The sequence below is a fragment of the Bos grunniens genome, chromosome 12 (assembly GCF_055505025.1).
Source record: "Bos grunniens cultivar Pamir isolate PY7600 chromosome 12, Bosgru_T2T1.0, whole genome shotgun sequence".
NCBI lineage: Eukaryota > Metazoa > Chordata > Mammalia > Artiodactyla > Bovidae > Bos > Bos grunniens.
The window spans coordinates 71,217,510-71,242,252 of NC_141176.1; the positions used below are offsets into that span (position 1 = coordinate 71,217,510).

The 24,743-nt window shown below is 38.6% G+C and overlaps 1 protein-coding gene and 1 pseudogene across 2 annotated transcripts in view; both read left to right on the top strand.

Moving 5' to 3' along the window:
- LOC147361871 (ATP-binding cassette sub-family C member 4-like) overlaps positions 1 to 24,743 on the top strand; it is a 448,560-nt gene that overhangs the window by 301,486 nt on the left and 122,331 nt on the right. Inside the window, exons 25-28 of the mRNA XM_086328628.1 lie at positions 15 to 155; positions 2,004 to 2,041; positions 2,444 to 2,538; positions 4,355 to 4,501. Of these exons, the coding sequence (XP_086184754.1) occupies positions 15 to 155; positions 2,004 to 2,041; positions 2,444 to 2,538; positions 4,355 to 4,501 (421 nt within the window). The remainder of the gene's footprint in view (positions 1 to 14; positions 156 to 2,003; positions 2,042 to 2,443; positions 2,539 to 4,354; positions 4,502 to 24,743) is intronic.
- On the top strand, positions 170 to 1,805 carry LOC147361873 (large ribosomal subunit protein uL18 pseudogene; annotated as a pseudogene). Its single transcript, XR_015137688.1, has one exon. The product of XR_015137688.1 is annotated as a large ribosomal subunit protein uL18 pseudogene (transcript).

A 24,743-nucleotide genomic window follows, 5' to 3' on the forward strand; every position in this document is an offset into this window, starting at 1 on the left:
TTTTTCCCTCCAAGACCGAGAATATACAGGATACACTATCTGAGGAGAGACGTTTAGAAGGAAAAGTTGGTTTTAAGACCTATAAGAATTACTTCAGAGCTGGTGCTCACTGGTCTGTCATCATTTTCCTTATTCTAGTAAACATAGCAGCTCAGGTACGTAAGGAAATTTGTTTTGGTATGTGCCTTTAGCTTGATATTCACATACTATTTATACTGTATCTATTTATTTAATTATTATTATGTTTATGAAGAGATTTATTTTAAAAAACTGGCTCATGAAGCTGTGGGATCTGCCTGGGTGAATCTGAAAGCAGAAGAGCAGGCCTGCATGCTGGAACCTCAGGCAGGAGCTGTAGTCTTAAGGCAGAATTTCTTCCTCCTCCAGGAAGCTCCAGGTTGTGCTCTTACAGCCTTCGACTGACTGGATGGGGCCCACCACATTGTTGATGGTTATTTTTACTTAAGTTGACTAATTATAGATATGAACCACAATCCACAAAAAATACCTTCACATTAATATCTAGAGGAGTGTGTGATTAAATGACCAGAGACTGGAATGGCCAAGGTGACACAGAAAACTGATTATCACAGTACTGTCAAGAGTCTTCCTTCAGCTTTTTCCTCCCCGGAGCTGTGCTGGTTCTGCAGCTCTGTGGCAAGCCGCGGAGTCAGGGTTCTGTTCTGCAGGACGGGGTTTGTTAAAGTTGTCAAGAACAAGGCCTACTTCCAGAGATACCAAGTGAAATTCAGAAGAAGGTGAGAGGGCAAAACTGACAACTATGCTTGGAAAGGATTGGTAATCCAAGATAAAAATAAGTACAATACACCTAAATACAGAATGATTGTTTGTGTAATGAACAGAGATATCATTTGTCAGATTGCTTATGCCCATATATAAGGAGATATGATAGTTTGTGCAGCTTATGCTCACAAACTCCCAAAATATAGTGTGAAGGTTGGCCTGACAAATTATGCTGCAGCATATTGTACTGGCCTGCTGCTGGCCTGCAGGCTTCTTAATAGGTTTGGTATGGACAAAATTTATGAAGGCCAAGTCGAGGTGACTGGAGATGAATATAGTGTGGAAATCATTGATGGTCAACCTGGTGCCTTCACTTGTTATTTGGATGCAGGACTTGCCAGAACTACTACCGGGAATAAAGTTTTTGGGGCCCTAAAGGGAGCTGTCGATGAAGGCTTGTCTATCCCTCACAGTACCAAATGGTTCCCTGGTTATGATTCAGAAAGCAAAAAATTCAGTGCTGAGGTACACCGAAAGCACATCATGGGGCAAAACGTTGCAGATTACATGTGTTACCTGATTGAAGAAGATGAAGATGCTTACAAGAAACAATTCTCTCAGTACATAAAGAACAATGTAACTCCAGACATGATGGAAGAGATGTATAAGAAAGCTCATGCTGCAATACGAGAGAATCCAGTGTATGAGAAGAAGCCTAAGAAAGAAGTTAAAAAGAAGAGGTGGAACCGTCCCAAAATGTCACTTGCCCAGAAGAAAGATCAGGTAGCTCAGAAGGCGAGCTTCCTTAGAGCTTAGGAACAAGCTACTGAGAGTTAAACCAAACCACAATTTTCTATCGATTTTTCAGATAAGACAATAATAAACTTGTTTTACAAGGAAAAAAAAAATAGTCTTCCTTCAAAACCCTGAACATTTACACTACAACATTTTTTTTTTTAATGTACTTGGATTTGCATTCAAATATGCTATCTCTGGGTAGCAAAACAAGTGAGGCTTATTAGTGTTGTGTGTTTGTGACAGATTCTAGAAAAAAAAAAAAAAAAGAATGCCTTTTAGAGATATTAAATTATAACATGCCCTCCCCTGACCTTTTGTCATTTGGGATGTGGAGCTTGGCACAGACCTGAGTCGAAAGGACCGTCTCCCTGTTCTGGAGCCTTTCCGTCCCCCATCCTAGTGAGTGGGGTGAGAGGGCTCAGTAACGTCAGTGTGTGAGTGACTGTTGTTTCCTGATCCAGGTTGCCTATATCCTGGAGGATTGGTGGCTTTTAAACTGGTGAGTGATTCCTGCTCTGACCCAAAGTGCTGTAAAGTCTATACAAAGCCTCACTTTCCCACAGAGTCAGGGGGAGGGGTGGGGATTGTTCAGCCTCCTCTTCTGACCCTCATGTAGTTTCCCTCGATTATGTCAGGGAAACTACATCACAGTTCCTGCTGGACTGTGACCTCCCATGGTCTCTCTCCATGTCTCACTCTCAGAAGCTTCCTTACAGACATTTTTGAGAACTGAAAGTTGTGATTCAAATGGTATCTCTATAAGGTAGAGAGACATAGGGCCCTTAGAGCTGGGGACCATTTTCTAGCATTAAATTCATCCCCTAAATCAATATTAATTTTTTTCTGGTATATATGTATATTCTATCTATAGCATAATATATTTTTCTTCCCTGTTCCATAGGGCAAATGAACAGCATACTCTGAATATCACGGCACATGAAAAAGGAAATATAACGGAGATGCTTGATCTGAACTGGTACTTAGGAATTTTTTCAGGTAAAGCTGAATCATCTGGTCTATTATACTAGAGTCTGAGGTGCTTACAAGGAGCCTGAGTGAGCAACTAGGGCTTCCAGGAGAAATTCAGAAATATCTCAACAAATAAGAGTCTGAGTCGCATTTACTCTATGAATTAATTGGAATAATTATTTAAAAAATCTACTAGAAGAAGGTGAATGAAGACTCTTAATTTGCTCTGTACTGGATTTGGAACTTAAACTAGAATTGAACATTCAGAAAATCAGCCACTGGAAACGTGCTACTGTCTATTCTGATAGGTTGCTTTATCTAAATCTTATAATGTGGATGGACAAGGGGATTAGAAATGGATCCCCACCCTGTGGTTTGAATTTTTCCAGTTCTGTCTGAATAAATCCTGTCTTTTATTGAACTTAGATGAATTCCTCTGGCAGCAAGGGCCCCCAAGCAAAAGCACTATTTCCTTGCAGGTATGCAAACTCCCCTTTGCCACACTGCTCATCTCTTGGGCTTCACGAGAAGCTAAGTAGGGAGAAATCCAGTGTCTGGGAATTAATTAGGATTCCTTCTCTTTCTTACCTTGAGATAATAATGTTATTGCACCTCCAATTGTGTGATTAATTTAACATCTGGCTTGCCAGACTAATATTAATTAACATGGCTCTGTTTTCACAAGAGTGCCTAGAATATGTGTAGCATTTCATATGTTCGAAAGGAAATCCTTATCTAAAATTTTAAAATATTGGACAAGAAACATGCATACGAACTTTCTGCAAAGATAGAGTGAATTATATCTTTGTAAGAACCCACTCATTGAAATTTGGTATTTCTTTTGTTGATCACTTGCTAAGAAACCTAAATCCATTAGCTGTTTACCTTCTGAATTGGTGGACTGTGGGGGCTTAAAGGAAGAAGGAAAATACATTTAGAATAGTGGGCTAAGGCAAATGCCTGTGGATGGAATTTAGGAATTTGAACAGTTTCATGGTTGGAATAACAGTGATGTGAAAAGATGAAGGAGAAAAAATATTTGATGGGATGTTTATAACAGAAGTTATTTCCAGTTTCCTTAGTGTCGTGGGTTCAAGAGATGTTTGAAGGGCTATTTTAATTTTTATATGCATAAATACTCATTTATGTCATTAATAAAATAAATTTAAATAATTATGTGCATTTGCAAATACTTTTTGTTTCTATAAAATAGTAAGATTAGTTGCTCTTTTAGGTTAATTATCTTGTGTTAAGATATAATTTGTATTTTCTTACAATTTAACTATTTAAGACATTTTCTACTTGTAACTTAGTATGATATTTTCCTATTTTTTAAAGCTATTGGGTATTTTGTACAATGAAATGAAATGATTTCTCCTGTTTCCTGTTAATTCACATGCTGGTACCAAAGCATACCACAATTTCACATTATGGAAAATTTTGTAAATAATGAGATTTGAAACATGGAGAAAGAACTATTAACTACTTTTTATAATTAGTTTTTCTTCTGAGTTTTTATTAGAATAGAGTTTAGAAAGCCTAGAATGAAATTATACTTTACACCTCATTTTTTCTTCACACATGGTTTCTGTTTAGTGAAAGGAAAATACTGATTTTCATATTCTTTTTAATAAATGTATTTTGTGAATGCATTAAACTCTTACAGAATCCATTCTATATATGTATCTAAACATTTATTTCACATTCTATATATTAAAATTTATATGTAAGTTCTTTTTATAGAGGAAAATACATAATATATTTACAGACTACCTGCTGTACTTCAGTATTATTGAAAAAAAGGCAGAAATTTTGTGTTATAAGTGACATTTCTTTATTTCAGGTTTAACTGTATCTACTCTCATTTTTGGTGTCACAAGATCTCTGTTGGCATTGTACATCTTTGTTAATTCTTCACAAACTTTGCACAACAAAATGTTGAAGACCATTTTGAGAGTTCCGGTATTGTTCTTTGATAGAAATCCAGCGGGTAAGTCAGACACCAAGTTTCTCAGTAAATATGTCTTAACACAGCTAGTGCTTTGCCATGTTCTGGTATTTGAAAATGGAACAGATGCTTGGAATAGATTACTGTGTGTATTGATTCATTTTCTACAAAAGTCTTCACCGATATTTTTCTCTTACTAGAGAAAATTTGAATATAGGAGCATATAAGCTTTTTATTTATGTGCGTGGGGGAAGGTAAATGAATGTTCACTTAGCAGAATGATTTAGGAATCCATTTATTGTGTGGCTTATGAAACACGATATATTTGTTTTAAAAATGTATTTTAATTGGAGGATAATTAATTTACAATATTGTGGTGGTCTTGCCATACATCAACATGAATCAGCCATGAGTGCACAATTGTCCCTTCATCCTGAACCCCCTCCAACCTCCCTCTCCACTCCATCCCTCAGGGTTGTCCCAGAGTACTGGCTTGAGTGCCCTGCTTCATTCATCGAACTTGCACAGGTCATCTGTTTTACATATGGTAATATATGTGTTTCAATTCTATTTTCTCAGATGATCCCACCCTTGCCTTCTCCCACATAGTCCAAGAGCCTGTTCTTTACATCTATGTCTCTTTTGCTGCCTTGCACATAGGTTCATCATTATCGTCTTTCTGAATTCCATATATATGCATTAATATACTGTATTGGTGTTTCTTTTTTCGACCTACTTCATTCTGTATAATAGGCTCCAGTTTCATCTACCTCATTAGAACTGACTCAAATGCATTTTTTTTTAGAGCTGAGTAATAGTCCACTGTGTATATGTATCACAACTTCCTTATCCATTTGTCTGTCAATGGACATCTAAGTTGCTTTCATGTCCTAGGTATTGTAAACAGTGCTATAATGAACATTGGGGTGCATGTGTCTCTTTCCATTCTGGTTTCCTCAGTGTGTATGCCCAGAAGTGGGATTGCTGGGTCATATGGCAATTCTATTTCCAGTTTTTTAAGGAATCTCCACACTGTTCTCCATAGGGGCTGTACTAGTTTGCATTCCCACCAACAGTGTAAGAGGAAAACATATATTTGATGTTCAGTTCTGTTCAGTCATTCAGTAATGTCCAACTCCTTGTGACCCCATGAACCACAGCATGCCAGGCCTCCATGTCCATCACCAACTCCTGGAGTCCACCCAAACCCATGTCCATCAAGTTGGTGATGCCATCTGACCATCTCATCCTCTATTGTCCCCTTCTCCTCCTGCCCTCAATCTTTCCCAGCATCAGGGTCTTTTTCAATGAGTTAGTTCTTTGCATGAGGTGGCCAAAGTATTGGAGTTTCAGCTTCGGCATCAGTCCTTCCAATGAACACCCAGGGCTGATCTCCTTCAGAATGGACTGGTTGGATCTCCTTGCAGTCCAAGGGACTCTCAAGAGTCTTCTCCAACACCACAGTTCAAAATCATCAATTCTTTGGCGCTCAGTTTTCTTTATAGTCCAAGTCTCACATCCATACATGACCACTGGAAAAACCATAGCCTTGACTAGATGGACCTCTGTTGACAAAGTAATGTCTCTGCTTTTTAATATGCTGTCTAGGTTGGTCATAACTTTCCTTCCAAGGAGAAAGTGTCTTTTAATTTCATGGCTGCAATTACCATCTGCAGTGATTTTGAAGCCCAGAAAAATAAAGTCAGCCACTGTTTCCCCATCTATTCCCCATTAAGTGATGGGACTGGATGCCGTGATCTTAGTTTTCTGAATGTTGAGCTTTAAGCCAACTTTTTCACTCTCCTCTTTCACTTTCATCAAGAGTCTCTTTAGTTCTTCTTCACTTTCTGCCATAAGGGTGGTGTCATCTGCCTATCTGAGGTTATTGATATTTCTCCCGGCAACCTTGATTCCAGCTTGTTTTTCATCCAGCCCAGTGTTTCTCATGATGTACTCTGCATAGAAGTTAAATAAGCAGGTGACAATATACAGCCTTGACATACTCCTTTTCCTATTTGGAACCACACTGTTGTTCCATGTCCAGTTCTAACTGTTGCTTCCTGACTTACATACATCTCTTCCAGAATTTTCCACAGTTTATTGTGATCCACACAGTCAAAGGCTTTGGCATAGTCAATAAAGCAGAAATATTTGATGTAAACATATTTAAATGTCCTTGACTAGTTGCTAAAAGATGGACTCTTAAATAGCCTTGTTAGGTTGTCCCATATGAAGAAACTTCTTACAAGTAATCTCCCTATAGGACACAGGCTGTATGTTTCTTTCTTTCATTGCCCTTTCATTCCTGGAATCACACAGCTCTGGCATGTTCTATGGCATAGTTGGTTCTAAAACCAACTATGAGGTTTTCCTAATAAGGTAATGGCTTCCAATTACATATAAGAGGCTTTGTGTTACCTAACAGGTGAATCTTCAATAGTAAGTTTCCAATATGAGAGTCCCTGGAGGTTTACCAGTGCTTGATGCCTCCACCTTGAGGCCTTTCACTTGTCTTTTGGAAGATATCCTCCTGACTTGGGTTTCTATGAAGAGTTAGTTCATCAGTTAATTGGACATGCTCACTCTGTCCAGTTAATTAAACTTGTGCTGAGGCACAGGGCAGCTTTGTTTTTGCAGGTGATGATTGACAGGACCTGCTGAGGTATGGAGGTGGGCTGGAGGGAGGATGGAAGTAGTCTTGGACTGGCCATCAACTAGTTGTGTGATGAAGCCCAAAGCAAGTGCATACTACTTGGGCAGTCAAATACCAAGGCATGATATTGTCATGATATAAGTATGGACTCTGGAGCCACCTTCCTAGGTTCAGTCCTGGTGCTAGTTCCTAATTGTGATAGCTGATTGTAGTTATGTTAATACTTATGTGTTAATCTCTGTGTCTTAGTTTTCTTACCTGTAAAATAGAGATGCTGTTCATATCTACCATATCACAATACCATGGAAATTAAACAGGTTAATACATTCAGAGGGCTTAGCACATGGTCGGTGCCTAATGAACCTTAGTGATGAGGACTACATGGTGTCTGGGAACTTTGTCTTCTGTGAGATGGGAATAATGGATGCCCTCCTTGTTTCATAAGACTTTTGTGAGAATTAAATAAGACTGTTTAGGGTAGTATCCTGTGCAGATTTATTCAGCAGTTCAGGCACTGGGTAAAACACAGTATAATAACCTGCAAAGGCCCATACAGATCTTGTCTTACTATGAAACTGTAGACAGAAAGTGATTGGAGGAGTCTATGCTATTACGGCTGTGAACTTGTTCCACTTTATCAGTTAATGTGAAAACTACAATCATAAAGTTTGGAGCATTAAGTGGGACTGGATTTCTTTCATCACAGCTTCTGAGTGCTCATGACCACAGTTAACTAGGCTCTTCATGTTCAAGACCTGTAGGCTTCTCCACATGCTGATTCATTCATTTTTCAAGGATTTGGGACCAAGTTTAAATCTTTGAGGTTGCTCATCTTAGAGCAGCTGGCAGACTAGTGTTTATCTTGCCTCCTTCTCCTTGTATCTCTTAGCAGGACTTCATTCCTTCAAGAAAATAGAAGCCCAAATAAGTACTGCAAAGACAGGCCTAGTTTGCCCAAAAGGTTTAGGGGCCAAAAATTATTTATTTGCTCTTTTAGTGATGGGTTAAATTAAACTCCCTTTTATTGTTTATTTTCAAAAGTAGAATTTGTAATAAGTTATTTATGGTGGACTTTCTTACTTGTATGTGATAGCATGAAGAGCAAACCACATATAGTGGTTCTTTGGAAGTTGTAGTTCATAGATCCAGACTATTCAAGCTTCCAAGTTCTGTTGTCTGTCAATCAAGGAACTGAAACTGTTAAACATCTAGTACATTTCCCTGGGGGTTATTTATGCTTTAAGAAATTATGTGGGTTAAATATTTTATATCTGATAATAGTTTTACCTAACAAACTTAAGCCTTTATGAAGTAAAGAGAAGGAATTCATCCATTTTAAAACATCAGTAGACATTTAGTTGAGCTATTTCAAATCCTGAAAGATGATGCTGTGAAGTGCTGCACTCAATATGCCAGCAAATTTGGAAAACTCAGCAGTGGCCACAGGACTGGAAAAGGTCAGTTTTCATTCCAATCCCAAAGAAAAGCAATGCCAAAGAAGGCTTAAACTATTGCACAATTGCACTCATCTCACATACTAGTAAAGTAATGCTCAAAGTTCTCCAAGCCAGGCTTCAGCAACATGTGAACCGTGAACTTCCAGATGTTCAAGCTGGTTTTAGAAAAGGCAGAGGAACAAGAGATCAAATTGCCAACATCTGCTGGATCATTGAAAAAGCAAGAGAGTTCCAGAAAAACATCTATTTATGCTTTATTGACTATGCCAAAGCCTTTGACTGTGTGGATCACAAGAAACTGTGGAAAATTCTGAAAGAGATGGGAATACCAGAGCACCTGACCTGCCTCTTGAGAAACCTATATGCAGGTCAGGAAGCAACAGTTAGAACTGGACATGGAACAACAGACTGGTTCCAAATAGGAAAAAGAGTATGCCAAGGCTGTATATTGTCACCCTGCTTGTTTAACTTATATGCAGCATACATCATGAGAAACACTGGACTGGAAGAAGCACAAGCTGGAATCAAGATTGCCGGGAGAAATATCAATAACCTCAGATATGCAGATGACACCACTCTTATGGCAGAAAGTGAAGAGGAACTAAAAAGCCTCTTGATGAAAGTGAAAGAGGAGAGTGAAAAAGTTGGCTAAAAGCTCAGCTTTTGGAAAACTAAGATCATGGCATCTGGTCCCACCACTTCATGGGAAATAGATGGGGAAACAGTGGAAACAGTGTCAGATTTTGTTTTTTTGGGCTCCAAAATCACTGCAGATGGTGATTGCAGCCATGAAATTAAAAGACGCTTACTCCTTGGAAGGAAAGTTATGACCAACCTAGATAGCATATTCAAAAGCAGAGACATTACTTTGCCAATAAAGGTCCGTCTAGTCAAGGCTATGGTTTTTCCAGTGGTCATGTATGGATGTGAGAGTTGGACTGTGAAGAAGGCTGAGTGCAGAAGAATTGATGCTTTTGAACTGTGGTGTTGAAGAAGACTCTTGAGAGTCCCTTGGACTACAAGGAGATCCAACTAGATCATTCTAAAGGAGAGCAGTCCTGGGATTTCTTTGGAAGGACTGATGTTGAAGCTGAAACTCCAATACTTTGGCCACCTCATGCGAAGAGTTGACTTATTGGAAAAGACTCTGATGCTGGGAGGGATTGGGGGCAGGAGGAGAAGGGGACGACAGAGGATGAGATGACTGGATGGCATCACCGACTCGATGGATGTGAGTCTGAGTGAACTCCGGGAGTTGGTGATGGACAGGGAAGCCTGGCGTGCTGCAATTCATGGGGTCGCAAAGAGTCGGACACCACTGATCGACTGAACTGAACTGATTGGACAGAGAGTTGGGATGTAGGTGAAGATGCTGTGACATCCCAGTTGTACTGAAACATAGCTTTGGAAGAGCTATGCCAGTCACTTTTTTTCTCTTGGCCTCAGGTTTTAACATATAAGAAGTGGGGGACCTTGTCACTCTATTGGTCATCTACTAGTTGTTATTTGTGGACTCAAGCACTAGAGAAAAAGTCCCTGTTTTCAAGGTATTTGAAAACTTAAATAATTGAAGACAATGGATTGATTTTTTTTTAATGTCATGTCAGTATTCTATGATTCATTATAGAAAAGATACAGATCCAAAATTTAATACAGCTGTAGACTGGAGATCTCAATTCATATGTACAGACAACACAGACACTTATAAGTGTAGTCCTGTGGTGTATTTCATAGTCAATTACATAAGTTGTTGCCCTTATTTTCAAAAAATTTCTAAATACTGTTCTGGAATTTAAAGATGGAATGTTTTCAAAATGAAGTCACACCAGTGGGAATATGAGAGGAATTTAGGAAATAAAACTGATTTTTTAAAAAAAAAAACAACAATCATCTCTAAGGTTACAGCAAACTCAGCTCAGTATCCAGACTCTTGATGATACTGAAATGCTTTCTTGGGCCACCAGGGACAGTCTGGGTGCTAAAGCTAATGTCACAAAGTGTGTTGGGGAAAGAAGAGGGAAGCCAGCACTTTCACTGTTGCCCTTGGTAATCTCTACACACACTTCTCTCTGGGCCTTTTAGAAGCATGTTACAAATGTTTTGACAGTAGTCTGAACATAAGCAATGATGTTTTCTTCATAAATAATGTTGGCATAAAACTGTGATCTGCTGAATGTTTGTTTGTTTGTTTTTCACTCTTGGTAACCAGGATTAATCTTCAGAAATTTCTCCCTCAGGTGAAACTCTAATATATAGGAAAAAAGATGACAAGCTTCCAAGTACACTTTGAGTGGAAATTTATTAAGAGGTTGTTGAGTACAAAGCTATTATAAAATCAAATTCTGTGTTCTGGAAGTATTTTCCTTTCCTTTCTTTTTTTGCAACTGCATTATAATAGATTGTGTCCCATGGGATTAGTTTTAATTCCAATCCCAAAGAAGGGCAATGCTAAAGAATGTTCAAACTATGGTACTATTGCACTCATTTCATATTCTAGCAAGGGTATGCTCAAATCCTTTGAACTAGAACAACTGACCAAGAATTAATCTCCAATATATACAAGCAGCTCATGTAGCTCAATACCAAAAAAGCAAACAACCTAATCAAAAAGTGGACTGAAGATCTAAACAGACATTTATCCAAAGAAGATATATAAATGGCTAATAAGCATATGGAAAGATGCTCACCCTTGGTCATTATTAGAGAAAGGCAAATCAAAACCACAATGAGGTGTCATCTCACGTTGGTCAGAATGGCAATCATCCAAAAGTCCACAAACAATAAATGCTAGAGAGGGTGTGGAGAAAAGGGAACCCTGTTGCACTGTTGGTGCAAATGTAAACAAATACAGCCGTTATGGAAGACAGTATTTTTATTGCTCTTCAGTCATTCACTTGTGCCTGACTCTTTGTGACCCCATGGACTGCAGCACACCAGGTTTCCAGTCCATTACCAACTCCCTGAGCTTACTCAAACTCATGTCCATTGAGTCAGTGATGCCATCCAACCATCTCATCCTCTATTGTCCCCTTCTCCTCCCTCCTTCAATCTTTACCAGCATCAGGTTCTTTTCCAATGAGTCAGTTCTTTGCATCAGGTGGCCAAAGTTTTGGAGTTTCAGCTTCAGCATCAGTCCTTTCAATGAATATTCAGGACTGATTTCCTTTAGGATTGACTGGTTTGATCTTATTGCAGTCCAAGGGACTCTTGAGAGTCTTCTCCAACACCACAGTTGAAAAGCATCAATTTTTCAGTGCTCAGCTTTCTTTATGCCCCCAACAGTCACATCCATACGTGACTACTAGAAAAACCATAGCTTTGGCTAGGCGGACCTTTGTTGTCAAAGTTAAATCTCTTCTTTTAAATACACTACCTAGGTATGTCATAGCTTTTCTTCCAAGGAGCAAGCGTCTTTTAATTTCATGGTTGCAGTCACCGTCCATGGTGATTTTGGAGCCCAAGAAAATAAAGTGTGTCACTGTTTCCATAGTTTCCCTATCTATTTGCTGTAAAGTGATGGGGCCAGGTGCCATGATCTTTGTTTTTTGAATGTTGAGTGTTAAGCCTCTAGTTTAAGTGAAAAAGTTTTAATTTTTTTCTCTCTCCTCTTCCCTTTATCAAGAGGCTCTTTAGTTCCTCTTCATTTTCTGCCATAAGGGTGGTGTTATCTACATACCTTAGGTTATTGATATTTCTCCAAGCAATCTTGATTCCATCTTGTGCTTCATCCAGCCTGGCATTTCATATGATGTACTCTGAATATAATTAAATAAGCAGTGTGATGATATACAGTCTTGAGGCACTCCTTTCCTAATTTGGAATCAGTCCCTTGTTCTGTGTCCAGTTCTAACTGTTGCTTCTTGACCTCCATACAGGTTTCTCAGGAGGCAGGTAAGGTAGTCTGGTATTCCCATCTCTTGAAGAATTTTCCACAGTTTGTTGTGATCCACACAATCAAAGGATCTGGCATAGTCACTGAAGCAGAAGTAGATGTTTTCTGGAATTATCTTGCTTTTTCTGTGATCCACTGGATGTTGGCCATTTGATCTCTGGTTCCTCTGCCTTTTCTAAATATAGCTTGTACATCTGAAAGTTCCCAGTTCATGTACTATTGAAGTGTAGCTTGAAGGATTTTGAGCATTACCTTGCTAGCATGTGAAATGAATGCAATTGTGCAGTTATTTGAGCATTATTTGGCATTGTCCTTCTTTGAGACTGGAATGAGACCTGACTTTTTCCAGTCCTGTGGTCGCTGCTGAGTTTTCCAAATTTGCTGGCATATTGAGTGCAGCACTTTCACAGCATCATCTTTTAGGATTTGAAATAGCTCAGCTGGAATTCCATCATATCCACCAGTTTTGTTCATAGTAATGCTTTCTAAGGCCTATGTGACTTCACACTCAGGATGTCTGGCTCCAGGTAAGTGATCACACCATCGTGCTATTCTTGGTCCTTAAGACTTTTTCCCCACAGTTCTGTGTATTCTTGCCACCTCTTCTTAATATCTTCTGCTTCTGTTAGGTCCCTACTATTTCTGTCATTTATTGTGCCCATCTTTGCACGAAATGTTCCCTTGGTATCTCTAATTTTCTTAAAGGGATCCCTAGTCTTTCCCATCCTATTGTTTTCCTCTGTTTATTTGCACTGTTCACTTCATAAGACTTTTTAAAATCTCTTCTTGCTATTCTTTGGAACTCTGCATTCAGATGCATGTATCTTTTCTTATCTCCTTTTGCTTTTGGCTTCTCTTCTTTTCCCATCTATTTGTCAAGCCTCCTTAGACAACCATTTTGCCTTGTTGCATTTCTTTTTCTTGGGGATGGTTTTAGTCACCACCTCCTGTACAGTGTTATGAACCTCTGTCCATAGTTTTTCATGCACTCTTTATATCAGATCTAATCAGATCTAATCTAATCAGATCTAATCTAATCTAATCAGATCTAATCCCTTGTCACTTCCACTGTATAATCATAAAGGATTTGATTCAGGTCATACCTGAATGGTCTAGTGGTTTTCCCTACTTTCTTCAATTTAAGTCTGAATTTTGCAATTAGGAACTCATGATATGAGCCACATTCAGTTCCTGGTCTTGCTTTTGCTGACTATATAGAGCTTCTTCTACACCAAAGAGCTGGCTGCAAAGGATATAATCAATCTGATTTCAGTATTGACCATCTGGTGATGTCCATATATAGAGTCACAGTCTGTGGGGTCTCAAAGACATGGACACAACTTATGGACTAACAGTCCCAAAGGGAAATGGGGAAATGTTTCAACTTCTTCTTCTTTTTTTTTTAATTTTATTTTATTTTTAAACTTTACATAATTGTATTAGTTTTGCCAAATATCAAAATGAATCCATCACAGGTATACATGTGTTCCCCATCCTGAACCCTCCTCCCTCCTCCCTCCCCATACCATCCCTCTGGGTCGTCCCAGTGCACTAGCCCCAAGCATCCAGTATCGTGCATTGAACCTAGACTTGCATCTCGTTTCATACATGATATTTTACATGTTTCAATGCAATTCTCCCAAATCTTCCCACCCTCTCCCTCTCCCACAGAGTCCATAAGACTGTTCCATACATCAGTGTCTCTTTTGCTGTCTCGTACACAGGGTTATTGTTATCATCTTTCTAAATTCCATATATATGCGTTAGTATACTGTATTGGTGTTTTTCCTTCTGGCTTACTTCACTCTGTATAATAGGATCCAGTTTCACCCACCTCATTAGAACTGATTTAAATGAATTCTTTTTAATGGCTGAGTAATACTCCATTGTGTATATGTACCACCGCTTTCTTATCCATTCATCTGCTGATGGACATCTAGGTTGCTTCCATGTCCTGGCTGTTATAAACAGTGCTGCGATGAACATTGGGGTACACGTGTCTCTTTCCCTTCTGGTTTCCTCAGTGTGTATGCCCAGCAGTGGGATTGCTGGGTCATAAGGCAGTTCTATTTCCAGTTTTTTAAGGAATCTCCACACTGTTCTCCATAATGGCTGTACTAGTTTGCATTCCCACCAACAGTGTAAGAGGGTTCCCTTTTCTCCACACCCTCTCCAGCATTTATTATTTGTAGACTTTTAGATGGCAGCCATTCTGACTGGTGTGAAATGGTACCTCATAGTGGTCTTGATTTGCATTTCTCTGATAATGAGTGATGTTGAGCATCTTTTCATGTGTTTGTTAGCCATCTGTATGTCTTCTTTGGAGAAATGTCTATTTAGTTCTTTGGCCCATTTTTTGATTGGGTCCTTTATTTTTCTGGAGTTGAGCTGTAGGAGTTGCTTGTATATTTTTGAGATTAGTTGTTTGTCCATTGCTTCATTTGCTATTATTTTCTCCCATTCTGAAGGCTGTCTTTTCACCTTGCTAATAGTTTCCTTTGATGTGCAGAAGCTTTTAGGTTAATTAGGTCCCATTTGTTTATTTTTGCTTTTATTTCCAATATTCTGGGAGGTGGGTCATAGAGGATCCTGCTGTGATGTATGTCAGAGAGTGTTTTGCCTATGTTGTCCTCTAGGAGTTTTATAGTTTCTGGTCTTATGTTTAGATCTTTAATCCATTTTGAGTTTATTTTTATGTATGGTGTTAGAAAGTGTTCTAGTTTCATTCTTTTACAAGTGGTTGACCAGTTTTCCCAGCACCACTTGTTAAAGAGATTGTTTTTAATCCATTGTATATTCTTGCCTCCTTTGTCAAAGATAAGGTGTCCATATGTGCGTGGATTTATCTCTGGGTTTTCTATTTTGTTCCATTGATCTATATTTCTGTCTTTGTGCCAGTACCATACTGTCTTGGTGACTGTGGCTTTGTAGTAGAGCCTGAAGTCAGGTAGGTTGATTCCTCCAGTTCCATTCTTCTTTCTCAAGATCGCTTTGGCTATTCGAGGTTTTTTGTATTTCCATACAAATTGTGAAATTATTTGTTCTAGCTCTGTGAAGAATACTGTTGGTAGCTTGATAGGGATTGCATTGAATCTATAAATTGCTTTGGGTAGTATACTCATTTTCACTATATTGATTCTTCCAATCCATGCACATGGTATATTTCTCCATCTATTAGTGTCCTCTTTGATTTCTTTCACCAGTGTTTTATAGTTTTCTATATATAGGTCTTTAGTTTCTTTAGGTAGATATATTCCTAAGTATTTTATTCTTTCCGTTGCAATGGTGAATGGAATTGTTTCCTTAATTTCTCTTTCTGTTTTCTCATTATTAGTATACAGGAATGCAAGGGATTTCTGTGTGTTGATTTTATATCCTGAAACTTTACTATAGTCATTGATTAGTTCTAGTAATTTTCTGGTGGAGTCTTTAGGGTTTTCTATGTAGAGGATCATGTCATCTGCAAATAGAGTTTTACTTCTTCTTTTCCAATTTGGATTCCTTTTATTTCTTTTTCTGCTCTGATTGCTGTGGCCAAAACTTCCAAAACTATGTTGAATAGTAATGGTGAAAGTGGGCACCCTTGTCTTGTTCCTGACTTTAGAGGAAATGCTTTCAATTTTTCACCATTGAGGATAATGTTTGCTGTGGATTTGTCACATATAGCTTTTATTATGTTGAGGTATGTTCCTTCTATTCCTGCTTTCTGGAGAGTTCTTATCATAAATGGATGTTGAATTTTGTCAAAGGCTTTCTCTGCATCTATTGAGATAATCATATGGTTTTTATTTTTCAATTTGTTAATGTGGTGTATTACATTGATTGATTTGTGGATACTGAAGAATCCTTGCATCCCTGGGATAAAGCCCACTTGGTCATGGTGTATGATCTTTTTAATGTGTTGTTGGATTCTGATTGCTAGAATTTTGTTAAGGATTTTTGCATCTATGTTCATCAGTGATATTGGCCTGTAGTTTTCTTTTTTTGTGGGATCTTTGTCAGGTTTTGGTATTAGGGTGATGGTGGCCTCATAGAATGAGTTTGGAAGTTTACCTTCCTCTGCAATTTTCCGGAAGAGTTTGAGCAGGATAGGTGTTAGCTCTTCTCTAAATTTTTGGTAGAATTCAGCTGTGAAGCCATTTGGACCTGGGCTTTTGTTTGCTGGAAGATTTTTTATTACAGTTTCAATGTCCGTGCTTGTGATGGGTCTGTTAAGATTTTCTATTTCTTCCTGGTCCAGTTTTGGAAAGTTGTACTTTTCTAAGAATTTGTCCATTTCTTCCACGTTGTCCATTTTATTGGCATATAATTGTTGATAGTAGTCTCATGATCCTTTGTATTTCTGTGTTGTCTGTTGTGATCTCTCCATTTGCATTTCTAATTTTATTGATTTGATTTTTCTCCCTTTGTTTCTTGATGAGTCTGGCTAATGGTTTGTCAATTTTATTTATCCTTTCAAAGAACCAGCTTTTGGTTTTGTTGATTTTTGCTATGGTCTCTTTTGTTTCTTTTGCATTTATTTCTGCTCTAATTTTTAAGATTTCTTTCCTTCTACTAACCCTGGGGTTCTTCATTTCTTCCTTTTCTAGTTGCTTTAGGTGTAGAGTTAGGTTATTTATTTGGCTTTTTTCTTGTTTCTTGAGGTGTGCCTGTATTGCTATGAATTTTCCCCTTAGGACTGCTTTTACCGTGTCCCACAGGTTTTGGGATGTTGTAGTTTCATTTTCATTCATTTCTATGCAAATTTTGATTTCTTTTTTGATTTTTTCTGTGATTTGTTGGTTATTCAGCAGCGTGTTGTTCAGCCTGCATATTTTGGAATTTTTAATCGTTTTTCTCCTGTAATTGAAATCTAATCTTACTGCATTGTGGTCAAAAAAGATGCTTGGAATGATTTCTATTTTTTTTGAATTTACCAAGGCTAGCTTTATGGCCCAGGATGTGATCTATCCTGGAGAAGGTTCCATGTGCGCTTGAGAAAAAGGTGAAATTCATTGTTTTGGGATGAAATGTCCTATAGATATCAATTAGGTCTAACTGGTCTATTGTATCGTTTAAAGTTTGTGTTTCCTTGTTAATTTTCTGTTTAGTTGATGTATCTATAGGTGTGAGTGGGGTATTAAAGTCTCCCACTATTATTGTGTTATTGTTAATTTCTCCTTTCATACTTGTTAGCATTTGTCTTACTTACTGCGGTGCTCCCGTGTTGGGTGCATATATATTTATAATTGTTATATCTTCTTGGATTGATCCTTTGGTCATGATGTAGTGACCTTCTTTGTCTCTTTTCACAGCCTTTCTTTTAAAGTCTATTTTATCTAATATGAGTATTGCTACTCCTGCATTCTTTTGGTCCCTATTAGCATGGAAAATCTTTTTCCAGCCCTTCACTTTCCGTCTGTATGTGTACCCTGTTTTGAGGTGGGTCTCTTGCAGACAACATATGTAGGGGTCTTGTTTTTGTATCCATTCAGCCAGTCTTTGTCTTTTGGTTGGGGCATTCAGCCCATTTACGTTTAAGGTAATTACTGATAAGTATGACCCCATTGCCATTTACTTTATTGTTTTGGGTTCGAACTTATACACTGTTTTTGTGTTTCCTATCTAGAGAATATCCTTTAGTATTTGTTGGAGAGCTGGTTTGGTGGTGCAGAATTCTCTCAGCTTTTGCTTGTCTGAAAAGCTTTTGATTTCTCCTTCATACTTGAGTGAGATCCTTGCTGGGTACAATAATCTGGGCTGTAGGTTATTTTCTTTCATCATTTTAAGTATGTCTTGCCATTCCCTCCTGGCTTGAAGAGTTTCTATTGAAAGATCAGCTGTTATCCTTATGGGAATTCCCTTGTGTGTTATTTGTTGTTTTTCCCTTGCTGCTTTTAATATTTGTTCTTTGTGTTTGATCTTTGTTAATTTGATTAATATGTGTCTTGGGGTGTTTCGCCTTGGGTTTATCCTGTTTGGGACTCTCTGGGTTTCTTGGACTTGGGTGATTATTTCCTTCCCCATTTTAGGGAAGTTTTCAACTATTATCTCCTCACATATTTTCTCATGGTCTTTCTTTTTGTCTTCTTCTTCTGGAACCCCTATGATTCGAATGTTGTAGTGTCTAATATTGTCCTGGAGGTCTCTGAGATTGTCCTCATTTCTTTTAATTCGTTTTTCTTTTATCCTCTCTGATTCATTTATTTCTACCATTCTATCTTCTAATTCACTAATCCTATCTTCTGCCTCTGTTATTCTACTATTTGTTGCCTCCAGAGTGTTTTTAATTTCATTTATTGCATTATTCATTATATATTGACTCTTTTTTATTTCTTCTAGGTCCTTGTTAAACCTTTCTTGCATCTTCTCAATCCTTGTCTCCAGGCTATTTATCTGTGATTCCATTTTAATTTCAAGATTTTGGATCAATTTCACTATCATTATTCGGAATTCTTTATCAGGTAGATTCCCTATCTCTTCCTCTTTGGTTTGGTGGGCATTTATCCTGTTCCTTTATCTGCTGGGTATTCCTCTGTCTCTTCATCTTGTTTAAATTGCTGATTTTGGGGTGTCCTTTCTGTTTTCTGGCAGTTTGTGGAGTTCTCTTTATTGTCGCTTTTCCTTGCTCTGTGTGGGTTTGTACAGGTGGCTTGTCAAGGTTTCCTGGTTAGGGAAGCTTGTGTCGGTGTTCTGGTGGGTGGAGCTGTATTTCTTCTCTCTGGAGTGCAATGAAATGTCCAGTAATGAGTTATGAGATGTCTATGGTTTTGGGGTGACTTTGGGCAGCTTGTGTCTTGAAGCTCAGGGCTGTGTTCCTTTGTTGCTGGAGAATTTGCTTGGTATGTCTTGCCCTGGAACTTATTGGCCCTTGTGTGGTGCTTGGTTTCAGTGTCGGTATGGAGGCGTTTGATGAGCTCCTGTCAATTAATGTTCCTTGGAGTCAGGAGTTCCCTAGAGTCAGGGTTTGGACTTAAGCCTCCTGCTTCCAGTTATTGGTCTTATTTTTACAGTAGTTTCAAAACTTCTCCTTCTATACAGCACCACTGATAAAACATCTACGTTAAAAATGAAAAGTTTCTCTACTGTGAGGGTCACTCAGAGAGGTTCACAGCGTTACATGGAGAAGAGAAGAGGGAGGAGGGAGTTAGAGGTGACCCAAATGAGATGAGGTGGAATCAATAGTGCAGAGAGTGGGGTAGCCAGTAGTCACTTCCTTATGTGCACTCCACAACTGGACCACTCAGAGATGTTCACGGAGTTATACAGAGAAGAGAAGAAGGAGGAAGGAGACAGAGGTGGCCAGAGGGATAAAAGGGGGGAATGAAAAGGAGGGAGACAGATCCAGCCAGTAATCAGTTCCCTAAGTGTTCTCCACCATCTGGAACACACATAACCTCACAGAGTTGGGTAGAGTAGAGAGGGGTTAGGGAGGAGACACAGGCGACCTGGTGGAGAAAAAGGAGAGTCCAAAGGGAGAGAGAGCAGTCAAGCCAGTAATCTCGCTCCCTAGTGAAAAATGGGTCCTGAAGATTGGGTTCTTAAAGGTACAAAATTGGTAACAAATACATAAAAGCAAAAATTAAAAATCTAGAGTAGAGTTTGGAATTTCAAAAATATGATGTTAAAGAAAAGAAGAAGGAAAAGAAAGAGAGAAAAAACGAACAAAGAAAAACAAACAAGGTCGCGAAAATTATAAAGAAAATACAGGTACAAAATTGATAACTAATACCAAAAAACAAAAATTAAAAATCTAGAGTAGAGTTTGGAATTTCAGATATACAATGTTATATAAAAGAAGAAGAGAATGAAACAGAAAAAAAAAAAAAGTCACAGAAATTATAAAAAAAAAACTGTAGGTACAAAATTGATAACATATACCAAAAAGCTAAAATTAAAAAACTAGAGTAGAGTTTGGAATTTCAAAAATACAATGTTAAAGAAAAGAAGAAGAAGAAGAAAAAAAAAAAAAAAAAAACAAGGTCAAAAAATTATAAAATATATATATATGAAGTTTGCTGAAGCAGAAAAAAAATAGGGTCTTTTTTTTTGTGCAAAGTAATAGGTTATAAAAGTGAAAATTAAAGGAACAATAGAGGACTTAAAAATTTTTTTTAATTAAAAAAAAAAAGAAAGAAAGAATGATCGTAAAAATAGTAAAAATATATCTAGGACTTTCTCTGGTTTTGTTGTATTGTGGGTTCAGTTCATTTTTGGCTAGTTTCTTGGTCCGACTTATATTTCTCAAGATCTATAGGCCCCTTCCTATGTAGTCCGTAGTAACCACGGGGTTTTAATCTATTGCCCGTAGCTTCCAAGGTGTTTCCCTCTGTTATAACTTCTTCTGTTTGCTGGTCTCTTCAGTGTCTGGCTTCCGCCCTGACACAAAGGGGACAGTGGGGGAAACTTTTTTTTTTTTTTTTAGGCTCACTTGTTCAGTCGCGCTGTGGGGAGGGAGGGAGGGATGCTGCAAACAAATAACACTGGCGTGCACTCGCAGTGCCTCAGCCACACTGGGTCTGCCCCCATTCATGGTGCGTGTAGCCTCCCTGCCCACACTGCTCGGGCTCTAGGTTGTACTGCCGAGAACAATCCGAGGCCGGCCCTGGGCTGCATGTACCTTCCAGGTCCAAGCCGCTCAGGTTCAGGCACTCGGGTAGTCCTCAGAGGCGCAGACTCAGTTGGGCCTGCATTTTGTGCTCTTCCCAGGCCCAAGCAGCTCAGGTGATGAGGTGTTTGGTCAATGCCAATGCTGCGACTTATCGCCTCCCCGCCACTCAGTTATCTGGGTGTAAAACCGGCGCACCTTCTCAGGCAGATGTTGACCGTCCAGACCCCCAAGAAGTTTTAGTTAGCAAAGAAGCCTGCTTACAGTTTTATAGATAATGTCTCTCTGGGGCTGCGATTGCCCTCTTCCGGCTCTGGCTGCCTGTCACCGGAGGGGGAAGGTCTGCAGCTGGCTATCTCTGTTCAGTCCTTTGTTCATTGCGCGGGCCTGGCGGTGTCTTAGGTTGGGGCTGGCTTTTCGCGTGGTAGATATCCCACAGTCTGGTTTGCTAGCCCAAATTATTTTGCTCAGATAGTGCTCAGGGTATTCAGGCCAGATTCTTACTCTAAGCGATGCAGCCGGCACCACGCCTCCCTGCCCAGCCCCCGCTTGCTAATGGCATGTGCAGGCGTCTGCGCTGCTTCTCCGCTGGGAGAGTTACCGTAGGGCTCGCAATCTGCTCGTTTTAATTGTTTATTTTTTCTCCCTGTTATGTTGCCCTCTGTGCTTCCAAAGCTCGGCACAGATTCGGCAGTGAGAAGGTTTCCTGGTGTTTGGAAACTTCTCTCTTTTTAAGACTCCCTTCCTGGGACAGAACTCCGTCCCTCCCTCTTTTGTCTCTTTTTTTGTCTTTTATATTTTTTCCTACCTCCTTTTGAAGAGTTGGGTTGCTTTTCTGGGTGCCTAATGTCCTCTGCCAGCATTCAGAAGTTGTTTTGTGGAATTTACTCAACGTTTAAATGCTCTTTTGATGAATTTGTGGGGGAGAAAGTGTTCTCCCTGTCCTACTCCTCCGCCATCTTGGCTCCTCCGTTTCAACTTCTTGAACACCTGAAAAGTCTATTTTAGACTTGTTATGTGTTTAAAAATCTTTATCTATACGTTATTACAAACACAGCCGTGTTTCTTATGGTGGTAAAACCCTGCCTCCAAACCTGCCATTGAGAGAAGGCAGTGTTATATAGCAGCATGTTGTTAACACTTCAGTAGAAAACAAAGTATCTGCTCTGGGTGATTTTCAGTCTAAGTCCCTGATATGGGAACTTTTAAGTGCACAATTAGTTAATGATTTCTTTCTGAACCTTAAGTGGATGTTTCTTGAAGTGTTCTTTTGATTCAGTGAGTAATCTTATCCTTCAATCTGTTTGATTAAAGCATGTAATCAAAAAGAAGAGAATCTTGAAGGTGTTGTAAGAAAAATAATGCAGTCATTTCTTTTCATCCTACACAAAGATATTTGAACAGGTATTGCAGTGTATGTGGACTTAAATATATTTTCTCACATGAATAATTCTATATATCTAAATCAGCAGCAGTGCTTTGAGTTATAGTCAGAATCATGGATTAATTGTTTTTTTATTACCTTTAAATATTTAGAAATAGATTAAGAAGGAAAAGGTGGCTTTCCTTTCCTTTTTGTACATAGTCATATTTTAGAATTCTTTTATTTTTTTCCTTTTGTTATCAGACCAACTTAGGCTTATAAAATCTATTTCCTTTGGGGGAACTATAAACTATAAAGTCAGTCTTGCCTTTTGGAGAATAAAATGTCAATAACACCTTCAAATTATATCTCTTGCTAATACAGATATTCTCTATTTATCTTTTATTCTGTAGTCTATATTTCACTTAAATCATATATGGCTTAATGAGTTCCACCAATGAGTAATGGAAGCTGTAGATAGAAGCATTTCCTATTGGTGCCAACTTATAAATATTAGTCTTAATATAGTCCTGTAAGTGGAAGGAAAATAAATACCAATTTCAATATGATAAGTAATCAGTGTTACTAGAAAATTGTTCTTCCTTGACTTCAAGATTAAATAAATAGTTGTTGACAGAAATAGCCAGAGTCATGAGAGACAGCACCTGTGTAATCCAGACAGTACAGTCGGGGATGCAGAGTCGGACACGACTGAGCAACTAACGCTTAACCATCCTGGTGGCTCAGACAGTAAAGAATCTTCCTGTAAGACAGGAGACCCAAGTTCAATCCCTGGGTCAGGAAGATCCATTGGAGAAGGGAATGCTACCCACTCTGGTATTCTTGCCTGGAGAATTCCATGTACAGTGAATTCTCTGGTGGGCCATAGTCCATAGCATTGTAAAGAGTCAGACACAACTGAGTGACTAACACTTTCACAAGGCCATTTTAGATCGTCAAGCCTTCAAGTTTTATTCGTGGGATATTTTTATAAATTTCATGGTTTGTTCACTCTAGTTAATTACAGACAGATCTTCTGCATTTCTATCAGATGGACATTCTGATACTTCAAAACTTCCATTTGTACAAAATATGGTTAAAGCAGCCTGGAAAGAAAATCTGAATCCTGGTTTATAACTCTTATAAAATATAAATTTTATTTTTAAACCAATTAAACATATAACAAAAGCAACAGAGCAAATACAACTCTCCTCTAAATACTGCTTCATTAACATTAATAAGCTAACCATTTAAATGCCTTACTACTGACTAGGTATAATGGTATTGAGATAGTTGAAGAATTGTTTAGTTTTGGGTAGAGAGACCTTGGTGAAGACAAACAGCACATACTTGGTTGATAACTGCCTGCCAGGTAGCTGTGTTAGGCAGGGAGCACCTACCTTGTCCTGAGTCTTGACATTCAGCCTCAGTTATGTCTGAACGGCCTTCAACTCTGAAATTCAGTGATTCTATCATCCTGCGGAACTCTCTTGGAAATAATTTGATTAAAAAGAAGACCACAAATAGATTGTAAGGACTTCAGAGGATTTTTTTGATACACCGTCTAATGTCTCAGAGATCTGCTGCATGACAGAGGTTTTCTCTGTTGGTAGTCATAATGTAGTTCCATATCATATTGAATATCAGCCTAAAGTATGATACATTTGTTCTGTTGCCCTATGTCTTGTCATTCCAAAGCAATGTTGTACATTTATTTGACAATTTAAATGTATTACAATACCATCACTTCCATTGTCTCATTTCATCTTTAATAGCAACCAAACAATGAGGAATCTGCTGCAGTCCCTTCTGTTTCTGGAGCTTGTGGACAGCAGATCCTTACTCTGCTCTGCCTCCTTTCCCAGTCTTCTTATTTCCCTCATCAGTTTTTATATGGGGACTATCGTCCTACAATGTTAGGTGCCTATGTGCCACCCCACCAGTGGGACCACTGCAATTAGGTTAGTCCTCCTGTCTCTTCCCCTACTTCTTCCCCCATCAAACTGTTGCCACTGGAGCTAACAGGAGACATGTCTGGGACTCATTCCCAGACCCTAGTTCTGACTTTCCATGGTGTGTAATTAGGCAGGTAGAGTAGGTACAAGAAACCAATACCTGTAGGTATGTTTATTTCATATATGCTGTGACAGGGAAGAAGGACATTTTCGGGCTTCTTTCTTAGCACAAGGTTAAACTCACCCTCTCAGGCTCGAGTGCCAAATTTAGTGCCTTAAAAAATAGTCTCGGTTACGATTAACGTTTTTAAGACTGCTATTTGAGTGAAAAGCCATCTCTTACATGGTTTACCTTTCAATTCTGAGAGGAATTCCTA